Genomic DNA, 23,071 nt, shown 5'->3' with positions numbered 1-23,071 from the left:
TATAAAATAATTTTAAATTAAACTGTTATAATTTTATTTCGAGCCATCTTAGCCCAGAAATTATCAGAAACAAAAATTAGAGGAGCCCAGCTCAACCCTATTACCTCATTTATAACCATTTAAAACTCATAAAATTTTTTTCTTTTCATTTATTAATATGAAAACTTGAATTCATACAGTCTCTGATAGGCTTAATGCTACTACTAGCACATGCGGAGTCCTAAATTACAAATTTAGAGAATAATAATACAATTAAATAATCTTTTCATAACCTGAGAGGAAAGGGACAGGTTATTCTGAAAAATGTCTCCTCCTGTAGCCTGGAAAAATATGGTGAACAGGAGTGAGCGTTCGACTCAGAGAGTAAAATATCAATTTTAACCATAATCTCTATAACTATCTAAAACTAATGCACCCTGTAGAGTGAAATGCAACATCAACATCATTTTCACATCATAACATAAAAAAGGTAATTTGGAGCACTCACACACCCTGTAGTATCAATCATAACATATGGGAGCTGATCCCTATACGCCTCTCTTAAATCCAACCCGTGCCCGAATTACTCACTTCGGACTTCCACTTAATAACCAAATCGAGGGTCCCAGCGAATTACTCAAGCCGTGACTACCCCTCGAAGGATCGGGTCCCAGCGAATTACTCAAGCCGTGACTACCCCGTCCTATCCATAGTCCACACCACATCACACGCACGCCAACGCACGCACACTGCTCCAAATTACCACAACAACATACATGGCACTTTCACAGTTATGAATGCAACATAAATCGTGCCTAGGATTTATCTACATAGATATATGCATATAAGTGATGCATGGGCATGCTTAAACATATAATAATATCGAAATTACAATTAAAATTAATATTTTACTCACAGACTTGACGACAATCACTGTGGCGGCTGGGCGGAGGAAGAAGGCTGTCCCGGCTCATCTGACAATTATATTACAATTATTTAATACAAATAACTCAATACAATTCAAGAAAAGACCAATTACGTCCTAAGTCGTGCCGAAAATCCGGCAGAGTTTCCCCTATACCTAGGACCTACCCAACCTGCAAAAGGCTCAAATAACACTTCTAAATTCTCAATTTCCACAATCACATCTCATCAATATCACATGGCCCCTCCTGGGCCCTCCAAATCAGACAATACTCAAAATCTTAAAAATTACGTTTTAGTCCCTATAATTGACATTTTTCAAAAATCCATTCAAACAAGCTCTAAAAATTCTAAAATTTTGCCCCGCGGTCCTTAATAATATTATAAGGCTATTGCAAAATGAATTGTAATTTTCTAATCACCCATGAATATTTTATTCAAGAATTTTACTCGATTCCATAAGTTTCCAACATCTAACGTATTCTTAATCCAACCCAATTAAATATTTACATATTTAAACTTCCATCCTCAAGCTTCAACCAATTATATAAAATTTAATTATCTTAATTTCAAATAATCTTATATGCCCATATGCTAAAAATCTAACTAAAATCTATCTATATTTTTCAAAAATATTCTACAATCACTCAAAAATTCAACAAACACCATAGAATATCTCCAAATAATTTTACTTTCATCATATATTTTTCTTAGAATTTTTCTCCAATTTTTCCTGTTTAAGAAACACTGTATTTATGCTCCACAGACAGAGAAATAATGAAAATTGTCTTACCCGAAGTTTATCTGTGTCTCAAAAATTCCAAAAATTTATGAGGAGACCTCTGGAAGTTGAACCATCTCCATAGCTCACCGGAGCCACCACGGCACCATCACAAGACGGTGGCCACGGCCGCCGGTGACATTTGCCGGGTCTGATCATACCACCATGTTCCTCTCCTCTTCCTCAGTGCATATGTGGTCTCGGATCGTCGATCCAACGGTTGGATCGTCGTAGATCTGACGAAAAAGCTTGAAAAACCCGAAACTTCTCTCCTCCATATCTCACTCATCCGACCTCCATTTGCTTCAAAATTGGTATCAAAAGAAAGCTCTCGGAACAAGCTTTCCAACGCCACCGGAATCGCGCCGGAAAGCCGCTGCCCACTGTGCGCGCGTTTTCTCTCTCCTCTCCCTCTCTTGCCGCCATTTCTGGTGGTCCTGGTGGTCGCCGGAGGGTCGCCGGCCGGTGGGGAGCTCCTTGGGACGTCGCTGGCCGGTCACCGGAGAAAGGAAGAAGAAGAAGAGAGAGAAGGAAAGGGAGAGAAGAGAAAATGGGGGGGGGGGGGGCTTCCTCCTCCCGGTTTTGATTTTTTTTTTTTTTTTTTAAAAAGCTGCTGTGACAGTGGGAAACCCACTGTCACACGCCAATCCCATTTTTCAAAATTTTTTTTTTTTTTTAATTTTCTGGGTTGTTACATTCTTCCCCCCTTAAGAAAAATTCGTCCTCGAATTTACGAATAAACAAGAGATATGGAAAAGAAGATTATCGAAATAAGTGCAATCATTACTCCTCCAGCTATGCAGATATTGGTAAAATATTTATTCTTCGAACTCTTCGTATATTATATATGACATTCTACTGTTCTCTGATTCTACTATAGTGTCCTATTTGTCATCATCTCTTTCTAGAGGGCTTTTATCTTGTAACTATTCATTGACCATTTTTCTGACATTTCAAGTATTCGCTATACCTCACTGTTCTTGACTTGATGTCTCATAACTTCAATCAACTTTGGTGCTTACCTCACTTTTATTACGCCCCAACATGTCTCTTGGTGACTTCAGTCATCATTCCTTTGTTTTAATAATCTCTGTTTCCCCAATGACATAACTTATGTTCCTTATTCCATGGTATCCTATGAGTAGCTTTCCTGTAGCTCCTAATCTAGGCATCTTGTTCGAGATCTTCACTCTACTTATGACCTCAGTGGTCAATACCTATAAATCTTCTCTTCTCCTCCCATGATACTTCAAATTTTTAATCTCTTTTGTGTCATTACTAAGGTACTTAGACCAACCTCTATCGATCTTATGTAACTAGTCAGGTAGAGTCTCCTCCAAGGGCCAAGTGTATCATTTATCAATATTGGAAAGTAAACCGGGTCTCTCCTTCTAGGTAACAAAAGTGTTTATATTCTCTGACAACTCAACCCATGCGACTTATCAATTCTCACTCCTTCTCTGGAATATAAATATCTAGACTTCTTCCTATAGCTTCTTAGTATATGGCCTACTTCTGACACATTGGCACTCAGATCGAGGCTCTACTACCCCTTTAATCTATCATCTCATAATAACTTGTTTTAAACATCTCTTAGTATGTTCCTAGCATACCTATTCCTCCTTATCCTCATTATTATAACTAGCTTTACAAGTTTTCTTCCTATTCTTTGGATCTTATCCACTTCCTTTTCCTATTTCTACTATTGTTGATATCTTTCCAACCTACTGTACTTATTCTTTAACCTTGGTTTTCTCTCGTTCTTATACTTTTTCCTTCAAGGATGTCCGTTCCATCATCAACTTTAACTTTCATTTTATTACTTAGTCTTATCTTGATTACTAATTCTATTACTTCGGGAATTCTAACCTTACGATTTACTCCAACCAGCACAGTCTTCACCTTATGTAACACTTATAATTACCTATGAAAATTTCTTTTTGTATCTCCTTTTCCAACTTAACTATCAGAACATTATCATTCCCTACCAGCCTTAGTAGGAAATTACTTATCCTGGATGGATATGAGCCCCAGAAACTATAAGTTCCATCTGAACTAACACGGCTATGGAAAATATGTGCCATGCCTTAATTCTAAACAAGATACTTCACATGTTCATTCTCCTTAATATAATCACGTATACTGCCCATAGCTTTCTAAACTTCAACCTCAAATTATCCATCAGCAACAATTTCATCTATTGAAACTCATCCATAAATAGTACTTCATCTAGCTCATGGTCTAAAACAGTCGCAAGCCTTAGTAGCTAACTCAATTTAACTCTTGTCATTACTCTGATCATCCTTTCATACTTAACACTAGGTATGCACTTACTGTCATTCTCATATCAGGAAATTGTATATGAATTGGTGCCTACCAAACTCTCAAATAACTAGGTCTCCTTGACTCAGTCTCTGTTCCTTATATAACCTTCTAAAACCAAAAGCACAAGCTAAACTTGAAAAGAAAGAAAAATATCCTCTTATATTCAACTACGCCAATTGTCCATATAATAATGTTTAATCTATGTTTCTTGGTCTTTCTCTTCAAATTTCATCATCTCTTAGCACAATTGTGCTTTACCTATAAGATATCATCTGTATGAACCCTTTATCGTACCATTGTCCTTCCTGACATAATATTTTATAATTTATTAATTTTACTTATACTCGACCTATGATTCATATCTATTATAGTTTATATTGTGCCCTTAACTTTTGTTGATTCCTGAAAGATTTCTCTCACTAATAAATTCTTTCAACACTAATTCCACCCTTATCTATGGTCATTAATTTGATCCTTGAACTTTCTAGTGATTTATTACCACCCATACTTGTCACTTTTCATTCTACCCTTACTGTTGTTCTGTCGTTATTGCTTCACTGCAAAATGATTCTGTTGATCACACTAAAAATGTTTGCCTGACATTCATAACGAACCTCTAATTACCTTCTCACTATCTCCAAAGTCTAACCTAAAACCTATGTGTCATTATCTATAATTCTTTTCCTATCATCATACCTATTTGATCCCTTAGATTGACCTTTATTCAACTTACTACTTACTAACTTCGTTTTCTCTACCTAATTAGGTAGTCCGCAATACCATCGCACACCTTCTAGCATTTACTCATTATTATGTTATCCCATACCTCCATCACTATTCTCACTAATGTGGTCCCATTTTGGGTTTTCCATCCTTGTCATTCACCTTGCCAAGAATAACACTTAGCCTACCCTATATCTTAACTTTGTTCCTTTTATTATGCGCTCCTCAGGTTGTCCTTCCGTTTATCTCCTTTGTCTTACCCAAAATAGAACTTGACTATTCTATCCCTGGTTCCATTCTTCTTCCTAACATGACAGCTGTACCTGCAAACTATATCTTTTAGAGTCTCTACCACGTTATCACATGTCTATGCTACTCAGATTTGGTCCTTTGACCACCCTAGCTAGTACTTCCACTAGCATTTAGATTATATTGCATCTGCAATCAATTGTCCAAACTTTCATTCTGCACTTTCTCTATCCATTGGCCTTCTATAATTTATCTTCGCTAATTTATTACTCTTAACACTATTATAATTAGATTATACTATTGTTTTGAACGATATGAAGTTAGAAAGGAACTCAGGAAATTACAGTCATACTTTTTTTGTATGATTTATATTCTTAGCTTGCATAATACCCTTACTACCTCGAGAACTGATTATGCAGTAATTTTATTTATTTGTTATTATTATTATTATTATTATTATTATTATTATTATTATTATTATTATTATTATTATTATTATTATTTTCCATGTTTACTCAACTAGCCAAAATTTAAGATTCCGGGTACCCAAACCCGTCATCCAATTCAAAGGATTTACATCCATCATGATCTGATTATATATGATTCCTATAATGGAACTTGTATCATCTGCAGGATACCCGAGCCAACTATTCTCTACCACACTTTACGTTCCCATCTGGGACACTATTTTTGTTGGTCACCATTATTAGTAATAACTTTCGATCCCTTCTGAAAAGATAGTACTATACCCTAACTTGCTGTAACAAAGGTACTACATTTACTACCTTGCCCAAAACCATGTCAAATTAATGCCTCCTTTATCATATCATAGCTCTGTAAATCATCAATTCATAGTTTCGACCTTCTCTAAGTAGTAGGGTTGTACTTTATTTCATACTGATACACGCAAGGTATACTATTCTCACTAAGCTCTAAGCAAAATGTTTGTCATACTGCAAAAATCATCCAAAATTCCATACCGAAAACTAGATGATCTCACTCTATAAGTGTCACCTTTACTTTGCAACTAGTCCGAAACCTCTGGTCTGATGGCAACTCTTACTGTAACTCTAGCTCATGCTAGGGTAACTGAGTCACTGACTCTAGTTACCACCCAACTGTGACCTTTCGATATTCTAGCTCTAGACTCTTAACCAGGAGTTCCCAACTCCTCTGCAGATATAGAACTCTGTTCTGGCATAATTGTACCAAAATAGAAGCCATCCGCAAACACCCTCATTATGGAGCACCACGGGGATGCACGCAGCTCTATACAATAATCTCATGTTGGTACTATAATCTGCAGCTTACAGAGCAGACATCGAGAACATTGTATAGTTACTACGATACGTCCTGGAAGACTAGGCCTCTTAATCTCTTATCTCTCTTGCATCTTCTATTATCATAAACTTATTCTGACGGGGTCATCCACTGATGACTGCCTGTAGTGGTATCCTCATCCTTATCTAGGGCAACTGTACTTTCAAGACTCACCTTTATGTACTCGTGCCTTGCACGAAATGGGCACACCATTTAAACCCATACAGACAGAAACATAGCATTTCTTGGAGTACGTATCCTCATGATAGACGTCACATGTCTACTAACTCTATTTCACATTTCTATGTACTCCACGAAAATCAAGACACTAATTGAGGCACTTTTATATTTCTCGAGGTATAACGCAGAATCTAGAAACAAAGAATTACAAAAAAGACAAAACAGAATCCTATACTCCGCATGTAACATCCTAACAAGACTCCTTTTACACTCCCAAGTATTTTATTTCCCATGAATCTAGAGCCTAAGCTCTGATACCAACTTTGTCACGACCCAACCTATGGTAGGACCAAGACTAGGACACAGGCGGCATAAAGCCCCGAGGCCCGTAGTAAGCCTTACTGTTCTCAAATCCATAATCAAGCCCACAATTTAGGCCCAATATGCATATAAAATAATTTTAAATTAAACTGTTATAATTTTATTTCGAGCCATCTTAGCCCAGAAATTATCAGAAACAAAAATTAGGGGAGCCCAGCTCAACCCTATTACCTCATTTATAACCATTTAAAACTCATAAAATTTTTTCTTTTCATTTATTAATATGAAAACTTGAATTCATACAGTCTCTGATAGGCTTAATGCTACTACTAGCACATGCGGAGTCCTAAATTACAAATTTAGAGAATAATAATACAATTAAGTAATCTTTTCATAACCTGAGAGGAAAGGGACAGGTTATTCTGAAAAATGTCTCCTCCTGTAGCCTGGAAAAATATGGTGAACAGGAGTGAGCGTTCGACTCAGAGAGTAAAATATCAATTTTAACCATAATCTCTATAACTATCTAAAACTAATGCACCCTGTAGAGTGAAATGCAACATCAATATCATTTTCACATCATAACATCAAAAAGGTAATTTGGAGCACTCACACACCCTGTAGTATCAATCATAACATATGGGAGCTGATCCCCTATACAGCTCTCTTAAATCCAACCTGGTGCCAGCGAATTACTCAGCTCGGACTTCCACTTAATAACCAAATCGAGGGTCCCAGCGAATTACTCAAGCCGTGACTACCCCTCGAAGGATCGGGTCCCAGCGAATTACTCAAGCCGTGACTACCCCGTCCTATCCATAGTCCACACCACATCACACGCACGCCAACGCACGCACACTGCTCCAAATTACCACAACAACATACATGGCACTTTCACAGTTATGAATGCAACATAAATCGTGCCTAGGATTTATCTACATAGATATATGCATATAAGTGATGCATGGGCATGCTTAAACATATAATAATATCGAAATTACAATTAAAATTAATATTTTACTCACAGACTTGACGACAATCACTGTGGCGGCTGGGCGGAGGAAGAAGGCTGTCCCGGCTCACCTGACAATTATATTACAATTATTTAATACAAATAACTCAATACAATTCAAGAAAAGACCAATTACGTCCTAAGTCGTGCCGAAAATCCGGCAGAGTTTCCCCTATACCTAGAACCTACCCAACCTGCAAAAGGCTCAAATAACACTTCTAAATTCTCAATTTCCACAATCACATCTCATCAATATCACATGGCCCCTCCTGGGCCCTCCAAATCAGACAATACTCAAAATCTTAAAAATTACGTTTTAGTCCCTATAATTGACATTTTTCAAAAATCCATTCAAACAAGCTCTAAAAATTCTAAAATTTTGCCCCGCGGTCCTTAATAATATTATAAGGCTATTGCAAAATGAATTGTAATTTTCTAATCACCCATGAATATTTTATTCAAGAATTTTACTCGATTCTATAAGTTTCCAACATCTAACGTATTCTTAATCCAACCCAATTAAATATTTACATATTTAAACTTCCATCCTCAAGCTTCAACCAATTATATAAAATTTAATTATCTTAATTTCAAATAATCTTATATGCCCATATGCTAAAAATCTAACTAAAATCTATCTATATTTTTCAAAAATATTCTACAATCACTCAAAAATTCAACAAACACCATAGAATATCTCCAAATAATTTTACTTTCATCATATATTTTTCTTAGAATTTTTCTCCAATTTTTCCTGTTTAAGAAACACTATATTTATGCTCCACAGACAGAGAAATAATGAAAATTGTCTTACCAGAAGTTTATCTGTGTCTCAAAAATTCCAAAAATTTATGAGGAAGCCTCTGGAAGTTGAACCATCTCCATAGCTCACGGAGCCATCACGGCACCACCGCATCACAAGACGGTGGCCACGGCCACGCGACATTTGCCGGGTCTGATCATACCACCATGTTCCTCTCCTCTTCCTCAGTGCATATAGATCTGACGAAAAAGCTTGAAAAACCCGAAACTTTTCTCCTCCATATCTCACTCATCCGACCTCCATTTGCTTCAAAATTGGTATTAAAAGAAAGCTCTCGGAACAAGCTTTCCAACGCCACCGGAATCGCCTCGATCGGACGTAGGATGAAGCCGGAATCGCTACTGAAAGCCGCGCCCATCAGGCGCGTTTTCTCTCTCCTCTCCCTCTCTGCCGCTGCTTTTTGTGGTCCCGGTGGTCGCGAGGGTCGCCACGGTGGGAGCCGCTTGGGACGTCCGCCACGGCCATCGGAGAAAGGAAGAAGAAGAAGAGAGGGAAGGAAAGGGAGAGAAGAGAAAATGGGGGGGGGGGGGCTTCCTCCTCCCGTTTTTTATTTTTATTTTTTTTTTTTTTTAAAAAAGCTGCTGTGACAGTGGGAAACCCACTGTCACACGCCAATCCCATTTTTCAAAATATATATATATATATTTTTTAATTTTCTGGGTTGTTATATAAAATATGAAAACAAGGGGGATATTTAATATTTAAAAAATAAATAAAGTGAAGAAACGAAAAAAAAAGAAGAAAATGCAACTAAACGGTAACCGCTAGAGGAAGGGGTTGAACCTTCGACCTTGTGGTTAACAGCCACACGCTCTAACCGACTGAGCTACTCCAGCTGATTATTAATTGAAACTTACTAGTATTATTTATTTAATGTTGAAAAAATTTTAAGGGCTTGGTTGGCAAATTGGGGCTCAAGGGTTAAAGCTTAATTAGTTCTGGCTGAGCCTCTGCCTGACCCAGATTCTTCCATTTTTCTTATTTGTAAAATAACAGCAACACCAACAAAAGTCTTAAACTAATTGGAATCAGCTAAATCCAAGCCTAATCATTTGCCCTGTAGGTTGCACGTTGGCCGCCTAAGCTAACAATTTCCACCCTTAATCACAGGCCATTATTCATGGATGAAACCATCTTATAAAAACAAAACACATATTATACTAAATGAATTTAATCCTAATAGTATAGTATACGCACTAAACTCTACTCTTATTGTAACGCTTTCCATTTACTTTAGTTGGTAGTGCAATTAGAGTGACCCTCTTCCAATTGAGAGCCACAACAATGGATGAAAATGAAAGTGCGATGTGACTTGCAAAAACAAAACTCGTCACCTTGACACCTTTCTAATTTTCATAGCGTGTGGGAGCTTATGGCTTTTAGAATTAACATTGAAGCCAGAAAGATCCATCCTACCTTTCCACCTCTGGCTTTTACGATAATGGCAAATGATTCATCCAACTTGGTGTTAAAGATGCCTTCATGTGTCATAATCTATCTAGTGATAACATATGAGAATGATTATGCTTTTCAAGTTATTTTCAAATTATCAAAATGGAAAAGAAACAAGGATTATACCCCTTCCATCCATATTGGTTTCAACATGAGGAAAAATAAATAAAACAAAAAGAATATTAAGCCACTTCAATTTTCAATTAATGCAATTTCAGATTCTTCCTTTTCCTTTGCCTGGAAAGGAAAGCAGCAATACAGATGCATAATACTTTGTCATTAAGCTTGGAAATCAGATTTAGAAGGAGAGAGGTAAAAAAAAAAAAAAAAAAAAAAAAAAAACCGCCAATTAGCTGGGGGGTATATGCTTTGCAGGCAGGCGATATAGGAACAAATGTATAACTACAAAACAGTTCAGCAAGCAAAAGCAGAAAGCCTGCAAAATGTGATTTTTTCTTTTCAGCAAATTCTGAAACAACTGAATACAAATTGAGACAACTCCAAAAGGCCGGAAAAGACAAAGGCAGCTCTATTGACAAATTCAGCTCCATATACTGTAATTTTGCCAAGAATTTGGAGAAGTTTCTTTCCTTTTGCCCTGATCTATTCTGCACGGAAAGATAAACAGAGAGCAGGTGGATGAACCCAGCTGTTTGTGGGTTTCCCTATCCCTTTCATCATACTTGTTCATTTCCTTTGACAATGTTGTACTTGCAGAGAGGACAAGTAGCATTCATCTTGAGCCATTTAACAATACATGTTGAATGAAAATGATGGTTGCAAGGGAGTGTATGGAGCTCCGCTCCATCATCATATGGGCAGAGACATATACAGCATTCCTAACAAATAAAAGGAAGAAAAATAAAAAAAAAATTAAAGAAAATGCTAAACCAATCTCCAAAGGGCCAGTTAAATCTTATATTGTAACAAACAAAATAACAAGTAATCTGAAACACAGCCACTTGAAAGTAATCCTCACTTTCCATTCCCCTAATTCCTAACCATAATAATATCGAGCTAATGACTAAAGTTTTATAATTTAAAACGTTCTTCAATAGCAGCCAATTTTATTAATTTTTGCAACTAGGGTTCCATCACGAATCACCATTAAATGATTTGAGTTGGAAGCTAGTTAGCAAAACTTGTTGGCATAATTGCTAACTTCAACTCCAAGTGGAATAGAACTAGAGAGAGAGAGAGAGAGAACGTACTTTCCACTCACCCCATAATCTCTAATTCCATAATAATACTTCAATTAAAAGAACATTCTGTAATACAGACAGCAACTTACAGCATCCTCAGGATAGAGTATGCGTTCATTTGCTAAGTATCCACTGCTTGTTTCAACAGGAACCATTTTCCCTGCCCCAACATTGGGCTTTTCCTCATTGCCTATCACCTGAAATCTGTATTTTGGGAGGATACTAAGATCGGCTTCAGATGCACCTTCCTATTTCATAAAAATAAAATGACAGCAGCAATAAGCTAAATCAATCACAAAAGCAACAACAGCAGCAAGAAGCGTAAAACTCCAATTTGTTTATGGTTCTATTATCAAACTAAATAAATATTGCTTTTTTCATACCTGCCCCGCAACAGCATAAAGAATTGCTATGATGCATGGTAGGCAGCAACAGAGAGCAATCCCAATCAAACATGCCAAAACAACACAAAAGATCGCAAAGAACACATCAAATGCCAGAAAAACCACAGCCAGCCTGCATAGATTCCAAATTAGAGATTGTACAATGCATCTGAAGAATAAATGTTAATTAAGATGACTTCTTGGGAAATTAGCATAAGATGAGAAATATCATTTTGATTGCTTCGTGGGACCCCAACTTTTCTTTCTTTATTGAAAATTTATTTTTATTAAAGAATGAAACCTACAGCCCACCATCCTCATCCCCAAAGTCCAAGAGCAACAACTTTGTAATTTTGCAGAGAATTATAAGTACAAAAGAAGTAGTTAGACATACAGCATCAAAGATTATATTCAAATTATATTAACACAACATAATATCCCAGACCACACATTCTAGTAAAATTTGCAATTTAACATAAAAGGCTAACAGAAGTCCCCTTCCTTGTTTATTCCCAGGATGGTGAGCGTGAGCGTGCGCGCGCACACACACACAAAAAAAAAGAGTATAACATAAAGAAAGTGAAGAACATGTGCAGAACACATACCAGTACAAGCGTGGAGCATCTTGCGAAAGGACGTCGCCACCAGAAACTACCCAATAAAAGCCAACTATCCACCATATAAATGAAGCCATTGTGTTCACTGATTCACATCGTTTAGCCACACTAAGCCACCATAACAAATTCAATAAGAGATCAATACTTAAAAATCTTTTAATGTGCCTACTATAACACAAGACCAAAAGCAGTGAAAATATTGAGTACCAAGGGAAGCCGACACTGATTCATATTTTGCATCAATCAATACCACAATGGATGACAGACTGGGTGTACAAGTACGACAATAATTATTGCAAAACCATAAATATGCAATTAGATGTAGTTAAGACATGCTTTTTGGTTAGTGATCTGATCAAGGAACTGGAAGTATAAAATAATTTGCTAGGAAGAAATAAATAATTCTCCTTGGCTTGACAACAACTCTCATTCAATATATAGTCCTTGAACTTACCTAAAAAAATTCTGGCGTTTAAACTTGAAAGACAGGTGGTGCTTATCAAAAGGTAAGACAATATTTTATGAATAAATCCACAAAAGCAGCTCGCCCTGTACTTGAAATAACACTGAAACCCAAAGAAAGAAAATTTTCTTCTTCCTTTTCTGATCTTTTGCATTACAATGACTGATAAAAAATAATAATCCACCAGCTCCTCATTCTTTACATGAGTTCAACACCCATTAGTTCCAGCCAATTCTCTGCTACTCACATAATAGAATAGAAACAGATAATACCAATAGTACAAGCATGACCAAAAAACTGTGAGAGATCGTATGAGTATGACCAAACTTTCAACACTTTTCCATGAGAAAGCCACTCTCAATGCCCCATTTGACACATTTAGTATGGCACTAGGTGGGAAAGAGAGTAACGACAGAATGTTGCAAATTGGCTTCTTGTCTTTGTGTTTGATTAAGAATAAAATAAAATTAACGCATAATTTATCATTTTGCTGGAAACAAGTTATTTCATAACATAAAATCCATCCACTGCCTAAAGTCCATTACTGGAACAAGGATAAAGTTCCCAAGAATCTAATCGCAAGCCTTTTGAAAGTTAGTTGGACATTTGGGACAATAGACGAGAACTTCTGAAAAAATGCAAGCTAAGTAAAACTAACTTACATGGTAAGGATTTCTCAAAATCACTTACTCATGAGATTGGAGCCTTTTTTTTTTTTCTTACAAGCAATTCATAAATTATCATACAAGTTCAAATCATACTGCTTCCCAGGCAACGAATCCATATGACCAACGTAATAATTATTTAAAATGGAACTTTCATTATAAGTTCCCATTGATTCCAAAATTTTCCTACTTCACATCTTCTTTGTGTATTCTGCATATAATATTCAAATTTTGTCTTTCCACTCTGACTTCTGCTTCCTCTAACCAAGGTTCTTAGTGATTATCTATATCTGTTACATTGTTTTGATCCCCAGGTTCTAGAATCACAAATTTAGTCAACCAAGCGAAATTCACTTCATGGGCACAATCATTTCATAATTACTAAGCTAAACAGCACTTCATCTCTACACTAGTTACCCAGACCAGAAAAGATTTACAGCACTATATGCTCACTGTTGAGCGAGCCAAAATTAAACAATGACTATACTTCTATAATTAAAGTAAACTATCAAACACACGCCAGAAATTAAAAAAGAAAAAATTTAAATTGAACAGCACAATTTCAAGTATCCAATTAAGCCAATAAGTCAAATTCAACATCAAACAAACTCACCTTGATCGGCTAGAACTCTGGGAACCCCTATCACTCGTATCCTCATCTTCACTATCAACATTCCCTCCTTCGTTTTCTGGCTGATTCTCTTCAACTCTCACTCTCCTCGTATTCCTTCTCCTATACTCCAAGCACACCAAAACCATATGCACCAAGCACTGCAGCGTGTACCCACAGATCCAAAGCCTAACCGGGGTGTTCGGCCTCTCGTTCACCGTCAGAATCAACATCACTATCGAAACCACAACAAACGCCGTGTTCCACAACAAGTCCAGGGCCACCACAGGCTTCGAATACCCCCAATCGGCGCGTCGCTCTTCCAGCTCACGAGCCGCTCTCTCTCTGACTAACATGGAAGGTCCGCGGCGGCCAGTGGCCCGGCCGAGAAGAAGCGCGAGGGAAGTTGGGCGGACGGGAGGGGAGGAGGGGGCTTCTTGGCTGGGGAGGAGGAGCGGAGCGTGGGATTCACTCTCCGCCGAGGAGGCGGTTGTAGAGGCGGTGGTTTGCGTTGACATTGGCGGAGACGCAAATCTAGATTGGGGAAGAAGATTATAATTATTGGATTAGGGGCTTGAGTAGCTCATTTGGGAGGTGAAGATTGAACTGAAGGGCTTTTGGAAGAAACCAAAAATAGAGATCTCTCTTTTACAGAAAAAAAAAAAGAGAGATTATTAACTATTTAAATAATATTGAAAATTAATTTTAATATAATATAATTATTTTTAAAAGTTTTTTTTTTTTCCCTAAAATTCAATGCTATGAGGGTTTGAATGGTAGATCCCAAACACACAGTTGGGTTTGGATTTGGGTGGACGCGTTTCTGTTGTTTGACTCATAGTTGAGGTTTTTGCGCGCGAAATTTCACCTACTCACTGCATTCTCAGTGGTATTTTTATAATTTTTTTTCAAAAAATAGTAAATACTTTAATATAATATTATTTTTAATAAATATTAATCGAATTAGAAACATGTTTCAATGTAGTATGTGTGTGTCGAGCGTGTGGATTGAGCATGCATAGAAGCTAGTCTTGCAAGATTTTACATTAATTTATGGACAGCTTACATATATAATTTATATAAAAATAAAAAATTTATTAAAATTATAATAATTTTAATAAATATCTATTTCGTTGTTGAGTAGCGTATATCTATCACTAAAAAGAAATGGAGACATATAATATATATAAAATTCATTAATTTTTAATTAAGAAAAAATAATGGGTAAGTAAGAATGGCAAATGGTAAATTGAGAGTGGTAAGGCACAGACGAAAGATCGTAGGTTGTCAGTATGTTAGAGGAGGAGATGAATCATCACCTAATACGTTGTACTCCTTTTTATTTTCGCTTTTGCCTCCTTGACTAACAGCCAAAACATGCTCTCGTCGTTGGAATTAAATAACTAGCTGCAACATCCACAGCATGGAAAACATTCAATAAGGGCATGCGTGATCCAATGATTCATACTTTGTTTGCAAAGTGTGAGCGAGAAGAAACTCTTTTCAAAGGAGATTTCAGGACTGTCATGAAGTCCTAATTATTAGACTTCAAAGGCCAAATTAAGCTATCCAGAAATGACATTGTTACTTACAACCTATAGAAAGCAAAGGAGGCAAGGTGAAAAATGGGCATTGTAGAACAGAGAAATGAAAACAACAAAAGCAACAGAAGGCAAATATCCCATCTGATAACTTATTCCGGTAGATCTTCTGTGGGCTGGAGCTTTTCTTTGAGACCATTTGACTGAGTAAGTCTTTCTCTTAACTAAAACATGATGGCCATGAATGCCGTTTGAATTTCAATCCTGATGAACTTAGAGAATTGGTGATATGCTGCATTGCTGTAAACTTTTTAACACGGCTGTTGAGGCTGCTACTAGCAACTGATATCAATAATACAAAACTAATATTCCATCCCTGCGCGCAAAATATGAATCTCAAAAACCTCACCATCTACACAACATTATCAGACAAAAAAGTCCAGGATAATCAGTTGTTAGTTCTGTGAATAATTGCTGAAGCCAATTGCATTTATTAAAGAGACCAAGTAGCCTCATATTTGTTGTCAAACATGTACAGGACAACAGTAAGCAAACTGAACCTCATACTGTTTTCTCCCAAGATGAGCAGCAGCTCATCTTGGTGTACAACCCTTGCCTTTTGCTTTTTTCCATAGCCAGGATCCCCTCAGCACCTCTTTCATAGGGCTCCAGCAACCACGGAAAAACATTTGCTTTCACAAAGACAGAGGAAGGGATGCAAATAGTATCACAATCTGCGGGGACATAACATTGAATTCCAATTCAGATTAGATTCTTTCTTTAAGAGAAGCCATTTAGACTTCTCACCAAGTACTTAGTATCATAAACTTACAACAATTAAGTCTTAATCACAAACAAATTGTCTATCACAAAGAATTTGAATCAAAATATAGCAATCATCATAATTATAATGATAACAGAGTATTAATAATATAAGAGTCAGAAGATGAATATGCAACTGGCATTGGACATCAATTTGGGTGTCCTTGTCCAAATTAATGTTAGTGGGTTTACCCTACATCAATGTCCTATGGTTCCTGCCACACAATATCCAGAAAAGAAAAGGGAAGCTACAGTAAGTCCGAAAAGATATTTCACTGTACTATTTCACTACGGTTTTTACAGAACTGAGAGTACAACATTTTCAGCTACCATAAAATGACAGCAGATACCCTAAACAGAAGAATAGAAATATCAAACATGTACTGGGTGGCCAACCAATGCCAATTATTTACATATATTTGTGTACCTGAACCTCCATACAAATGTCACATTCAAGACGTACAAATCAAACAATACAAGGATGATCAACTGATCATTTGCTTCATGAGAAAACACTTCTTCATTTTATCTTTATCACGCTTCCAAGACCAAGAGCAGGGCAGTATGAATGATTAATGATCCAGCAAATGATTCAACTGTTAGGTTCCCACTCGGAAGATGTACCAAGTATCCTCATGTTGCATGATGTTTCAAAAAGAGATAGTAAAAAGGTTGTTAGCGAGGCACAATTGCAAGATTCATCTCAAAAGAAATCTTGAAGTACAAAGCTAGTGAAGGTTTAGCACCACCCAAAATGTACATATTTAATTAACAAAACTTATACTCCCCTTCAATAAAAAAGCCCATGCTTTCGGAGTCTGCATAAAAGTTATCATTATTGTAACAACCCACAAAATCAAATGCTGCTTTCAAAAATTAAATATTGACATTGTGTCAATGTGCAATGAAATACTTTATCACTTTTATTTCCTTTGAGGTTGTAGCCCTTGCTCTCTTTTCACCTAACATTGAACAAGATTTGTCTTAGATTTCTTTCTTTCAATTTATTTTCACTTTTTCTTTCCACAACTTCTCTAAAGATTATTGGTAAACTTTTCCCCAGTGTACCTCAACTTTTGAGAATGTTACACTTTCATTCACATCTTCATTTTTTTATCATAAAATCCCTCAACTTAAAAAATATTACATAAAAGTTCTCTTAATTTAGAAAAATTTTACATAAAAATTTCTTGTACCAGAATTTTATCATATCTCTAACTAATTTAATACATGACAGTCCCACATTTTAAAATTAAAGAAAATCAAGTGTTATATATGAAATTAGCATTCACCTCACGTCTGTTAATCCTACTCAAAAGTCTAAAAATAATATTTCCAAGTTGATTAGGGATTGTGTTATTTTATCACTCAAAATACCCATCACAATTGAAACTCATACAATTTCATGCTCATTTATATTTAGTATAACAAATCGCTTCACCAAAAAAAAATATAGTTTTAAAGTCAGAAAATCCATCTAACATATCTTATATTTTTTGCACTCTAAAAAAGTCTTTAAAAAAAAAACATAATTTTAGATGCTATTGAAAAAAATATATAATTTAGAAAAAACTATTCGGTTATTTTACTGTTCTTATACTGAAACATATTAAATTTATTTTCAAATCAGCTTTTAATACTCTACAATTAATATATTTAAGAAAGTTTTATTCTTAATAGTAGTTCTAATAGCAACGTCAAACAGATAAATCTTTTCATTTTAGAATGTGATACTGTCACATATCAGAGATATGATGAGATTTTAGCATGAGGGATTTTTACATAACGTTTTTTAACTTCTATATAATATTTTTTAAATTAAGAAATTTTATAGTAATAAAATAAAGATGAAAAATGAAAGTGTAATAAATTCTAAAATTAATGAATAATTGATAAAAATTAGCAAAAATTATTAATTTTTTTAGTTAAAAACGGAGAAAAACCAACAAAAACTACACTATGCAAATCCGGGTATAGCCCATCCCGGCCGCATCATGAGCAAGCCATTGCAACAGACCCAGGGGAGGAGAAACGAGCTACTGGAAACCAACTGGAAGGGAGAGAGCTTCATTAGCCAATCAGTCCGCACCAAAATTTGACTCTGTAGTCATGGAAAATGCGGGCCTCCTAATCTTTCTTTAACAATCCTTGCACTTTGACTGATCGGAGACCGAACAGCCCCATCTAATGATTAATTAGTATAATTACGTTTATAATCCAACAAGGTTAATTTAATTGATAAGAATGAAAAGTTCCATTTTTATTAATTAGAATTCAATAGTTAAATCAATAAAAAAAAATATTATGTGATATTAATTCCAATGTGTATTAATTGACATGAAGATACCATGACAATAAATAAAAGAAATATATATTAATAATATAATCAATTAATTTAATTTTATAATTATTAAATATATATATCAAATTAAAAATCATAAATTTTATTAACAATATTGAATTAAGATATTGAATGCACATAAATTATTAACAATATTGATTTTTATGAGCAATACAACCCCAATTGTAATAACTTGCAATAAACATATTAATAAGGGACATGTAATGTAATGTATTGTATTGTTGAAGATTCAAGAAACCTTCTTCCCATAAACAAAGTTGCTGACTGATTGATGAATGATGAGAGCCGGAGGAAAGGGAGAGAAAGAGGGAGGGAAGGTTCATTCAAAGAGGGCGTACACGGCAGTAGGTGAAGCGTCATATTCACGCTGTCGTTAGAATACCAAGCAACAAGTGTCTATCTGCTTGTGTGTATTATGGAAGGCCTTGTTTGCTCTAGATTTGAAAGCAAAAAAATAAATAGTAAGAGCAGAGGTTGTTGTGGGAACAGAAAGAAACCCTACCACACTACATTCAATTTCAAATCCCTTTTTAAGACCAATAATTAAGATTAACAATCCCATACTGATTAATAACTAGAGCAGATTAATTATGGATTTTGGTTCTCCATTGATGCCTATTCTTAAAGGGATATCAACAAAAGGCCAAGGGTTGCAGCTTTTGCTTTCCCCTTTATTTTGTCCTCTCACTTTCTATATGGAGAGATGCACAATTTGAGAGAGTATGCGAGTCCATCTGCAAATTTAATTATATTTATGTTTCAATTGAATTAATGGAAATTTAAAGTGTACAAGTGTTTCAATTGAATTATTTTTTGGATAATGATTGAGCTTGATAGTGTGGCTGTCTATCAAGCCTTTCAAGGGGTAATTGTGATCTAAGCTATAGTGACTTGCTCATTTCCTTCATTTTGTTCCTTGCTAAATAAAGATGGAAAGTTTCATATTATGAACCTTATTGACATTAAGGTTAGAAGGTTAAGATTTCTTTTCAGAAAAATACATAATTTTAAAATATTATTAAAAAAAAAACAATTTGAAAGAAGTTGCAAACTATGAGCCCGTTTGACATTAAAGTTGAAGGGTCAAAATTAAAAATAATAAGCAAAATTTATCCTTCATGATAAAGATTTATTTCTAGATTAGGCCCATAAAGTCTATTGAGATTTATGATATGCTCAATTATCTTTTAATCTAACAATGTTAGAAGTTAATAGCGACTCTCAAATAGGTAGGGAAAAAAAAAATCTCCCATCTCTTTTGGCTCTCAAGGGCTACTGCGGACCCTTCTTTGATTGGTAGTGGCCCTTTCTCTTATTTTTCCTGTTTGTTTAGTTGTTTTGCTTTGTTAATAAGGGTAATTATTTCAAATTCATGAATATTTTTATAAATTTATTTATTTTTCTCTTTTTAATAGAGATTAAGGCCTTTTTTGGTTTTTGTTTATATTCAATGGGATTTCTCAGCTGAAAAGAATATTTCTTGAAGATTTTTACCTCAGTCTACTTGATAGACAAGATGGTGTTCGAGTAATTATATCTATCAAGTTTTTTTTTTTTTTTAATATTTTTTTGCCTTGGCCTAGTTGATAGACTAGTTAATTTTCAACCAATCATGAATGTTAAGGTGAAGTTATATGATGCTACCAGTTTTTAGATGATACACAAACTTTAATCTAATCTAACCAGAGATCAATGCGATTCTCACTCATTTATAATATATATTTAATAAAAAAAATTATATTTGCATTTCCCAAATTTTTGTAAATGGTCTCTTTAGATTGTATCTCCCACATATATCCTCAATCCCCAAGCTTTATAGATGAGTATATATATATATATATATATATGAGCAAATTGATATTCTTTATCCTTTGAGTTTTGTCTCCATCAACACTCTAATTGTATTATTAAAATCTCTTTTTTGTAAAAACATAGCTCGTCATATGCATTTCATATCCCTTTATCTATATAAAGCCATGGAATGATATCTATAGAATGATATACAATTTTCATTGTTCACATATGACATGTGGATTGATGAATATCGCAGAGTTAATGCTATTGTTGCATTCAGCCTTTTGTTTATGATAAATTACCATAATTACAATATATATGAATAAACTTTACGCATTCATCAATTAATTTATTTATTATCCATCATTATCATCTCATAAATTACATAATAAACAAGCAAAATTTTACATATGGGAGTGTATATATAAGTGGTTGAATTGAATTCATCAAATCAATATTGATAGTGAAATTTGCCACATGATCCGTTGTTTATCAACATGCTCAATATATATTTTTCGAACTTCATAAAATTTTCCTTCTGTAATTTCATAGAATAATATTGAACTATGAGAACATGTGATGTTGAAGTTGCCTTGCGGTCCTTTGGAAATTGGAATTCTTTGCTTTTTCTTTTTTTTGTACATTAAATTTGTATGAATTTAGAAGTAACAATTGGTTCCATGCAAAAATAAAAGGAATAATGAACTAATACTGTGGCAACATCCCTACTCTTTTGTACTTCATTACTAGGTTTAGGGTTCAATATTCTTTCACCATATCGCACTACTCTATTGAGAAAATGGACATCTTGTGTTTGGCCATTTGCAAGACTACACACATATGCAAATTGATGGCTTCCATGATTTGCTATTGAATTGTCTTTTCATTTGTAATTTGAAATAATTGAATATTATTGAAGTCAATTTTTGTACTTGATGTTTGAACTGACTCTTTAAATATAACCCAAGTTTCCCAATAGCCTTTTTTTTTTTTTTTTAATATGAAAAAAATTTTTACTTGTAAAGAATTTAATTCAATTGATTTTTTTTTTTCTATGAGTATTTTTGTTATTCATGAGAATCGAACATTAAAACTCACTTAAAAAATAAGAGTATTAAATCATTTATATCAAATACCTGATAATATATGAATAGTCTTTTAATAAGTTTATTATATTACTTTTTTTATTTTGTGGTTGTTTAATTTTTTAAATTCAAATTATTTATATTCATGTGTGATTAGTTGTGAATTTGAGAAATGTGAGACTTTATATTTCGAAATAATTTATTTTTACATTATTAATTATTTGAGATTAAATAAAATAATTAAAACTTTGATTGGTGCTTTATATATGTATATTTTTTAATGTTGTAGTTGTACAATATAAAATATTTAAAAGTAGTTGAAAAGTTTTATTAATATGAGATTAATTGTGAGTTCATAAATTTAATTATATCATTAAATTTAATTAATTAGCATTGGTTAGCACAGTTATGTAAGTTTCTATCCCCTACAAGGACATGCAAGCCCACATGAAAATAGCATAATACGCCCCATAACTCCCTTTCACTTTCAGATGCAGCAATATGAACTGAAACCTTGATCACCACAATTCTAGATAGATAGTGGGACAATCACTTCTCAATTTTCAATTAAAGTCTTTCTGTTTACCCCCCAAAAAAAAAAAATCATAATATAATATAATATTTTAGTAGATTAATACAAGTATTTTAAAAAAATCATATATTTTTAAGATATTACTTGTTCACATATATAATTAATACTTCATTTGTTTAGATACTAATAATTAACATCTTATTTGAGAATTAAAATTTTAATTAAAAAAATTATTTTATATACGTCTTGATGATACATTTTTCATATATTCAAACTGTAATACGATCTAAAAAATTTCGTATTCTAATGTCCTGCAATATAAACTAATATAAAAATTATATTTTTCTAACTATTATGATAATATTGTGAGAATTTCGAAAAAAATATATTAACATTAAAAATTGAAAATTTTGCACAATTATATCTTGCTCTTTCTATTATAATTGAAAATTTTTTTCTTATTTTATTTATTAACATAAATTTTAAGGTTAAATTACATAAATCTTATATTCATTCTTTATATTTATCATTAGCATGGCTTATTTGGGTTGTTTTTGGAATGGAAGTTGAGCATTGCTTACTTTTGTATTGGGTGTTTCTGCTTTTTCTTTTTCATGAATAGTGATAGTATTTTTGTTGTAAAAGGGAAGTTTCACCAAATCATTCTAAAACAACAAAAAAAGTGAGGGTCTTTGGAGAGTTATTCTATAGTTGTACATAGTTCTGTACTCACTTAAAGAAACAAGTTACCATTTATATAAATGAAGCAATTTTATCTTTAATTTATTTGTTAAAGTAACTTAAACACTTTTATTTATCATGGATGTTTAGTTTAATTTGCTAATAATAGAAATAAGTGTTTAAATATAAATATCATATATGTATATATAACAAATAAACAATTAT

The 23,071-nt window shown here is 34.1% G+C and overlaps 1 protein-coding gene and 1 non-coding gene across 2 annotated transcripts; both read right to left on the bottom strand.

The window, feature by feature from the left end:
- Positions 1-9,399: 9,399 nt before the first annotated feature.
- TRNAN-GUU (transfer RNA asparagine (anticodon GUU)) lies at positions 9,400-9,473 on the bottom strand. The gene has a single exon. It is a non-coding gene; the product is annotated as a tRNA-Asn (tRNA).
- Positions 9,474-10,421: 948 nt separating this feature from the next.
- On the bottom strand, positions 10,422-14,697 carry LOC110635964 (E3 ubiquitin protein ligase RIE1). Its single transcript, XM_021785471.2, has 5 exons — positions 14,033-14,697; positions 12,280-12,399; positions 11,675-11,807; positions 11,381-11,539; positions 10,422-10,928 (listed from the first exon to the last, which is right to left on the bottom strand). The coding sequence occupies exons 1-5, from the start codon at positions 14,545-14,547 to the stop codon at positions 10,767-10,769; spliced, it is 1,089 nt and encodes a 362-aa protein (XP_021641163.2). The 5' UTR covers positions 14,548-14,697; the 3' UTR covers positions 10,422-10,766.
- Between the last annotated feature and the right edge of the window lie 8,374 nt (positions 14,698-23,071).

Source organism: Hevea brasiliensis, chromosome 15 (assembly GCF_030052815.1).
Source record: "Hevea brasiliensis isolate MT/VB/25A 57/8 chromosome 15, ASM3005281v1, whole genome shotgun sequence".
Classification (NCBI taxonomy): Eukaryota; Viridiplantae; Streptophyta; class Magnoliopsida; order Malpighiales; family Euphorbiaceae; genus Hevea; species Hevea brasiliensis.
The sequence above is the reverse complement of the archived record's forward strand: the minus strand, read 5'-3'. Positions and strand labels throughout refer to the sequence as shown.